The 8,938-nt window shown below is 37.5% G+C and overlaps 1 protein-coding gene across 1 annotated transcript in view; it reads right to left on the minus strand.

Annotated features, from left to right (window-relative positions):
* Positions 1-514: 514 nt before the first annotated feature.
* Kif11 (kinesin family member 11) overlaps positions 515-8,938 on the minus strand; it is a 40,475-nt gene continuing 32,051 nt past the window's right edge. The window contains exons 18-22 of the mRNA XM_005385823.2: positions 7,170-7,449; positions 4,630-4,852; positions 2,588-2,754; positions 2,124-2,240; positions 515-852 (exon numbers count right to left, since the gene is read on the minus strand). Coding sequence (XP_005385880.1) covers positions 733-852; positions 2,124-2,240; positions 2,588-2,754; positions 4,630-4,852; positions 7,170-7,449 — 907 coding nt within the window. The 3' untranslated portion in view covers positions 515-732. The remainder of the gene's footprint in view (positions 853-2,123; positions 2,241-2,587; positions 2,755-4,629; positions 4,853-7,169; positions 7,450-8,938) is intronic.

Raw genomic sequence — 8,938 nt, forward strand, 5'->3', positions numbered from 1 at the left:
AGTGGAACCACAAAGCCCTGATTCAAAGCTCTAGGAAGGTCTATTATAACAGCAATCTATATATTTTGGAGAAGCTAGTTTTTTGAGAACTCTTGTAGACTAAGTATTTAGCCTCATAAAAGAATGAAATATTTTCATGTCTAGGAAAAAACAAAAACTGAAAGAAGAGATACTTTCAGAGCTGGTGGCATAAGGGTGGGGTACGAGGATGTAGCTCGGCACTCCTTAGGTTCAGATCCTGGAACTACAACAAAAACAGAAAAAAAACTTCTCTGAAGCTCTAAAAAAGTTTTTGTGAGAAATAAAAAGAGAGAAAGTGACCTGAGACGTCAAAATAGAAAAACCTAGGGAAAAGAAAGAGTAGACTTAACCAAGTCACAGCAAGGCAATCAATGAGATGCTCCTTTGCAAGGCCAAGTGTCAGGGATATTTACCTACGTAAGCCCAGAACAATGCAGCGCCCATACATCTACTAGTTAATAACATACAAAGGAAATACAAGGGCTACTTTATATGAAAGGCTAGAAACATATTTACTCAACACAAATCCCCAATTTAAAACACAGAGAATAACGGGGATGACAAAAACATGGGTAGATATTAAACTTAACTACATTTACTAGACTGCCTTGATATATTCTACTCCTTTTCAATCGGTACATAAGGCTCAAGTTCTGAGGCTTCAGGTTTCTCTGAAAATCATCTCAAGCCTCAGGTTAACCGACGGTTCTCCTAGGCCCGAAGCGGCAGTCTGCTCTTCGTAGCGGAGTGCTCCGCAGCTTCTTCCACTTTAGACCTCTCCATCGGGTTAACGCCTCTGTTTTCCTTGTCTTTCCCCTGGGATTTTTTATGCTGAAGATTTAAAAAAAGAAATTCAGTCAATACCACATTTGATACACATTAGCTATATATCATTTTCAAAGTTTTCTAGGTTATAAACAAGAAAGCTGAATTACAAAAACCTTCAAAAAAGGTTCAGCATAAATTTGAGCTAACAATTTTTTTGGCAGGTACAGGTGAATCCCTTCCTCATTTTACCACCAGTGCAAGCAGTAAAGACTAATTCTCTGCACTATTTTCTAAGGCATAATTATAAATTTTACTATTGGGTAGTAATTCTCTTTTTTTTAATAGGGTAGTAATTCTCAGCAGTGAATGATTTTGCCCCCCAGTAGACATGAAGGTGACATTTTTTGTTGTTACAAATTCATAGTGCCACTGACTTTTAATAAGTAGAAGCTACAGATGTGTTAAATATCATACAATCAATGGGAGAGCCCCCCACCCAAATTATTCAATTCAAAACATCAGTAGGTCAAGCAGTGTGGTGCATGCCTGTAACCTCAGCGCTCCAGAGGCTGAGGCAGGAGGATCAGCCAAGCCCAGGCTACATGGGAAGTTAGCGGTCAGCCTAAATAGTGAGACCCTATCTCAAAAAGAAACAGATACAAGCAAACATGTATCAGAAGCAGCACTTCAACTATTAAATGTGGATACCAATGTCCTACCTAAAGAAACGCTTACTTTTCTAGGCTCATACCTTCAAAACAGTGGGAAAAAAGCTAAGCTGTTTACAGTGCCGTTTTTCCAGCAGTGTTAAAAAGGTGGATGGAGACGTCACAGGATTTAACTGCCTGGGCTCAGAGCGAGCAAGGCACTCAAGAAACACCGGGGAATGATTAATAAGAGAAGAGCCTCGGGCCTGAGAAATCCCTCACATAACCTAAGAGACCTCCAGCATCTCTACTCTGAGCCCCTTAGCCCTCAGAGCCTGATGGGGAGGGACAGGCTCCTGGACTTGCAAGTCAATGGTAGAAAAAAGACAGAAATGACTGATCTCAGTATGTCTTCTGAGTAAACAGAAGCAGAAAGGGAGTAAATACAACAGCCAAAGATTACCAGCCAAGGATGGAAAGTAAAACTTTGCTTTATTCATCCTATAGAAAACCCCTTATCAATATCAGTAACTATGTAACTAACTTAAATCATAAGTTAACAAGCCATTCTGAAAGAATGACTGACAATTTTTTGTTTTTCTGTAATAAAAGTGATGCCTTTCTATGAAACAGTGAATGACTGACTACGGGCAGAGGGGGAAGGGGTATCAGTGATACCAGCCGTACCTGGAAAAACGGAACTCCACCACTTGAAGAACAACGCACATTGGCATCTGCAGGTGGCTTTTGACTTAGAGGTTCTTCAATATACCGCTCCAGATCTGCCTTTTCTTTACTCATGACCTAAAATAAGAAGCTAGACGAGTGAGTAAGTGCAATGACTGAAATATCACAAAAGTAAAGGCAGTTTTCTTCTTTGAATATATCACGTACATTATATAAAAGTTCAACCTCAACAAAATTAGTAGAAAGTTGGCGAAGTAATACAAACAATCCCTGTTATGTTTTTATACAGCACATAGCCAGGCGTGGTGGCACACGCCTGTAACCTCGGCACTGGGGAGGTCGAGGCAGAAGGCTCGCCATGAGTTTGAGGCCGGCTAAAGGGTAAAGAGTAGCATTCTTCACATGAAATCAATCACATGAGAACCTACAGGAGAGTTCTGAAATGATGATGCTTTAAATTTTACCTGACTGTTCTGGCCCCCTTCTTCTTCGTCTTCACTGTTTTCTGAACAGCTCAGCATCATTAACAGCTCGGGTTTTTCCTTTTTCAACCTATCAAGGAGCTGTTCTCGTGGTTCAGTTCTCACCAGTGTTGATGGGTAGAAATAACGTTTCCTCTGTGGTGTTGTGCCTTTTGCAGATATTGGACAAGTGAGGAAAATTGGAGGATACAAGTAAGATTTAGAAGAAAATATGCTAGAACGTATACTTCCAAATGAGTCTTGTCTTCCAGAAGTGTAACCACTGCCACACATGAGGATCAGTCTTCCCAACTGTCAGGCACATGCTGCTTGCACTTTGTAATATTTTCTAATTTGATAACTGATCTTAAATAGACTTCACCATATTCAATATCTCCAAAATGTGAAGCTTTCTATTTCAGAAGATGTAAACAAAAGATGCATTATAGGTTCTAAAAGGATTATACTTGGCTGTGAGAAATGGTAGCATTGTTGGAATATAACAGTACAGTTTTCCTAATAGGATTTCTTTGGTCAGAGTAGTCATTTTACTATAAATGTAGTATGGTGGTTAAATATTAACTATACATTTCTTTATAATGAGTTCATGCTGTTATAATTTACAAAGGCACTTGCCTTTCTACTTATCAACATTCCTAATTTCATTGATGAATGAACAATAAATCTTTTTTTTTCTTTTTTTTGAAATAGGGTCTTGCCATGTAGTTCAGGCTGGCCTTAAACTCACAGCAGTCCTCCTGCCTCAGCCTCCTGTGTGCTGGGATTACAGATATGTACCACCATGCCTGACTGAACAGTAAACCTTATGGGTCTAATGGGGAAAAATAAGCCACCATTCTTTACAATTTGTTTTTATAATGACTTTTTTAAAAAAAAAAGCTTTGAGGTATAACTTATATGACACAAAACTCACTTATTTTTAAATGCACAATTCATGAGTTTTAGTGAATTTATGCAACCATCACGATTCAAGAAATAACCCAATTAGTTATCCTGTGTAAAGCAGCATCTTATAACCTGTTCTACAAAGGAGTCCCAGAATCCTTACAGCCTGCTACTCTTCACAATGCCTGATCTCTCCTACAAGTCAACAATACACGGTGATCCCCAATCTTTCAAAATGTTGATTCCTAAACACTAGCACTTAAGAGGGACACATAATAAAATATACAATGTGGTGAATGGTCCATTAAACTACATTTATTCAATGACATTTCTGCAATAGTTGTGGTATTAAAATGTCTTTTTATAAAGAACCCTAGGTCGATAGTTTTTCAGTTTTATTTTTGTTTGTTTTAAAAATGTCTCATCTAGGGGCTGGGGATTTAGCTCAGCGGCAAAAGCGCTTGCCTGGCAAGCACAAGGTCGTCAGTTCGGTTCCTGGTACCAGAGAAAAACCAAAAAAAAATAAAAATAAAAATTAAAAAAAAAAAAAATGTCTCATCTAGTCAGGCGTGGTGGCACATGCCTGTAATCCCAGCACTTAGAAGGCAGAGACAGGGGGATCACCACTGAGTTGGAGATCAGCCCGAATTACATAGAGAGATCCTGTCTAAAAACAAAACAAAACAAAACAAAACCACCAAGACAAAAATAAAATCAAATGTTTGAACTGGCTTTCTCAACAAAGCCAGTTCCTTCAATGTAAAATTTTATTAAATTATGATGCTCAATTTTTGACAAGTACATACTACCTTTTTATCAAAACACCAAATACTTGATGAAAATTATTTTGGGTTTCTAACTTTTCCATATTTGAATTGATTACACTGAAATCATAAATTCCTATCAGGTAATGGGGAGACCCTGTTTTAAAGAACACATAACATTACCAAGAAAAAACAAAAACAAAAAAAGAACACCTAACACTGTGTTGAACTCAATTTCAATTTTTTCTTTTTGGTACCAGAAATCAAACTCATGACCTTGTGCTTGCCAGGCTGGCGCTTGTGCCGCTGAGCTATATCCCTGGCCGTGAACTCAATTTCAAAATGTTAAATAATTCTATTTCCTTTTTAAAGTACCTGTTGGGATATCCAGTTTGAGATCCTGTTGCAGAAAGCAATGAAGCTTAGTCAAACCCAGTTTTGTAGTTTCATTAAGTTCTAGATTTTGTGCTAACAAATTTTCTTCATCAGTTCTTATCTGGCTAAGAAAAATATCATGCTGGTTCTCATTTTCTGCTTTATGTCCATTTAATTTTTCAGCGATCTCTGACTTGGAAGCCTTCGAACATCCGTTCATACCCTGTACAATGTAAATAAGCAATCAGTACTAAAATAAAATTGCCAGCGCTTTACTCAATATACCACTTTCCCTTAGCCTGACATTTCCATAAATCAAAGTTCCAAGAACACATACAAAAGTAGAGGGAACAGATAATTAACCCCATCCATTCACTGCCCAACCCCAACATTTAGCAACAAATAGGTTACAGATGAAACAAGACTGGACACCTACTCCTTCTCATATCATGGTTATTTTGAAGCAAATACATTATCATCCATTTACTTTGCCATGTATCTCTTAGAGTTAAGACCACATAAGGCTACAATCATATCTAAAAAATTTAACATTTATGCCTTCAAATCAAATGCCTACAGTGTAGTGTTCAGATTCCACCAAATGTCTCAAATGTTTTCCACAACTTGTTTATTTGAACCAGAATTAATCATGAGATAAGGTTGATAGATCTTAAGTACGAGATTATATAGTTTATCATCGCAACTTTTCAAAGGAAAAGGGTCTATACTTAATCGTTATCCATGTTATTGGATGCAGAAGGATTACCTCAGGCAAACTCGGATTTAAAGTTTCCTACCCATAGATCTAAGTTATCCTTTTTCTCTTTTTTCTTTCCTTGAAAACCTTTTGTTGTTGAAGAAACCAGACCTCTATTCTATTGAATATCTCTACTCTAGATGTGGTCAATTGCATCTCTGTGTTGTATTTTCAATGTCCATTTATTCTGTGTAGTTTTTATAAACTGGTTAGATGTAAAGATTTCTAGCTGGGCGTGGTGGCACATGCCTGTAATTCCAGCACTGGAGAGGCTGAGGCAGGAGGATCTTTGTGAGTTCAAGACCAGCCTAGGCTACAAAATGAGCTCAAGGCCGGCCTGAACATAGCGAGACCCTGTCTTAAAAAGACCAAAAAAAAAAAGATGTAAAGACTTGATCTAATTCATATTTCATTTTTGAAAATATTTTATAGGTGGCACTGAAAGCATGTAATACCTGATTGTATCTCCTGCGTAAGGTTCAGGTATAGATATCCTGTTTGGGAAAAAGTTTCCCTTAAGGCCCATCCCACCTTAAGCTTTTGATCAAATGATTTAAGCAATCATTAATGGCCACAGGGGCTATTTCACTAGAAGTTGCAGAGTCATAATATTCTAATTACACTATTTCTTCTCCATTTCATTAACTGAGATTCTATGAAATATTTTTTTTCACCAATTACCCTGCTAAACCAAATATACTTATTTCAGCAAAGACAGATGGATGCTCTATTCTCCTTATTTACCACCTTGCAAAATAATACATTGCTTCTCTAGTATGATCTAAAGGAGTTTCATGAAATTTTTACAAATTCATGAGTTTTAACATGCTTGAATCCTCCCTCTATCCCCCAGGGATTAAACCCAGGGCCCTTCCACTGAGCTATACCCACAGCCCTTTTAATTTTTTTGAGACAGGGTCTTGCTCAAGTAGGTAAATACCCAGTCTGGTCTTGAACTTGCAATCCTGCCTCAGCCTCCTATAGTGCTGAGATTACAAGGACATGCCACCACAGCCGGCTTGATGTGTTTTAATTACTGTAACCATTACTCTTTCTTTTTTTTTTTTTTAACCACTACTCTTTCTGATGCTCAGATTATATCGCTGAGCAAGGACAGTGTCATCAGGTCAGTTGCTAAGTCATTCTGATACAGCCCCAGAGTCTTTAATAGTTTCCTTACTTTCTCCTATGATGAGCAGTCTAGGCTCATCACTTCATACATTTTTTAAATTAGCTATTTCTCTATGACAGTGATTCCTTTTTTTCCTAGTGTGGTTACACAGCTTAGAATACTTAAATTCCTTTGAATGCAATAAAATCCTTTTATTGCACAGAAAGGAGAAAAAAAGTCACAAAGAGTTCATGCAAGTGTGAAGTTCCAGCAAACCCACAAACCTATCAAATATCCTTAGAGCCACTAGAACAATATGCTAAGTACTTAAAGCAATAATACATTGAAAGTACCAAGGGGAAAGTTAATAAAAATGGAAGGCATTAGATGTCCAAAGGGAGCACCCTACTCCAAAGAAGCTAACAAGTCAAAAACCAAGGACAGACACAGGATAGACATGAGACAAATGTTAAATTAACTTTGAGATCTAGAAGACATACACCAAAGCATAGAACAAGATCATGCTTAAGTATACCAAATATTATAGGTGTTTTGAGTCATTCATTACCTGTTAAAATGTAATTTATTTTGAAACCAAGTCTAAGCCAGAATACTTAATTATCTGGTTATAACTATTCTCCTCAGAGTAGGTTCTGGGTACAAAATTATTACCTCCAGTAAGTTCTGAAGTTCCTCTTCCTTTTTATTTAAGGAAGATATCCACTGTTCAGAAAAACAAACTGTATTCATGTTCAGAGACTCACATCTCTGTTCAGTTTCTTGAGATATTTTTTCCAGGTTGGTGCTGAGTGTATCACACTGTTTCTCAGACTCTTCAACCAGTTTTGTACCTTCTTGATTAAAATGTCTGAGTTTTTGTGACAAGCCATCAAAATCAGTACAAAATTTATTACTGTGAAAAGTTGCTGTGCTGATTATATCCTTAGATTTCCTACAGGAAAAGAAAATAACATTGTAGAAACGGGAAAGTGGGATACAACATTCCAAAGCTCACACAGCTCTTAAATGGTACACGGAATACATGCAATGGGGCGCCACAGCCCATCCTCTTAATGACTCTAAACTGAGAATCTATGCTTTGATCAATGTATCTTCCAGCAGACTGACATCACTCTTCCATGAAAGGACTCTTGAAGAGGTCTTATGACACCCTTCCTCATCCTCCTCCAGGTATAACGCCTTCCTTTGTATCTGTTACAATAGCTGATCATACTGTTATCGAAACGGTCAGTTCTATTAACCTGTTATTAAGCAGTGCCCCTTACCTATGACATAAAACACGAACATTATAAATGTTGTTTTAAAACTCAAGTATAAAGCTTTCTAATAGTGAAAAGAAATCTGTATTGGGGTATGATACTTCAATACAGCACATAACATATAAACCACATAAACACTGATGTCAGTTAGGAGACACATTTAAATTTTATTGATTATTTTCTTCTCTCAATAAGTTTCTCTAAAATAGCATTCACAGTCATCTCACAGGACCACAGAATTAAACCTCAGGGAATGAAATTCATCCTGTTACCTCTAGGTGGCATGCCATGTGAGTAAACCAAGAAAGGAAGCAAAGATGTTGAAAACCAACATCTACAGATTAAGTGGCAGTAACTGAAAAATGAGAAGAAAGTAATATAACATCAACATAAATCACTCTCCTCACAAAATCACAACATAACAGTAAGGTGACACTTGGTCAAAAACAACTAGAACTATAACAAATGCCAAAGACAGTTATCGTGTTCGGTGTACTTCGTAAGCAATGCTTACATTCTTGGATGATTCTGATGGTCCCTGGACACAGGAGAAACATGGGGCAGACAGTAAGATGTCAGGAACTTTGTGAAAGTATATCATAGTTCCATTCCCTACTAAAAAAATACTTAGAAGGGAAATTTTTTTTCTGGGGAAGGGGGAATAGTACTCAGGATTGAACCCAGGGCCTTCACACTGAGCTATAGCCCCAGTCCATTTTTTATTTTTATTCCGAGAAAACATCCTTTTAAATTGTCCAAGTTGGGGTAAAACCTGCCATCCTTCTGCCTCACTCTTTCACAATGCTGGGATTACAAGTATGCACCTCCACACCTAGATTAAACAGGATCTTGAATCTCCTTACATAATATCCAAAATAATATCAAGACACAACTGAAAATCACTCCTATCCAGAACCAGGAAAAGCACAAGTTAAATGAGAAAAGACAATCAACAGATGCCAATAGTAAGATAATTTATATCCTGGCATTATCTAGCAAGGATTTAAAAGCAGCCACCACAAAAATGCTTCAGTAAGCAACCAAAACACACCTGAAAAAAAATATTAGCAAAGGGGCTGGGGATTTAGCTCAGCGGCAAAAGCGCCTGCCTGGCAAGCGCAAGGTCATGAGTTCGGTTCCCGGTACCGGAGAAAAACCAAA

The sequence above is a fragment of the Chinchilla lanigera genome, unplaced genomic scaffold (genome assembly GCF_000276665.1).
Source record: "Chinchilla lanigera isolate Chin_1 unplaced genomic scaffold, ChiLan1.0 scaffold00024, whole genome shotgun sequence".
Classification (NCBI taxonomy): Eukaryota; Metazoa; Chordata; class Mammalia; order Rodentia; family Chinchillidae; genus Chinchilla; species Chinchilla lanigera.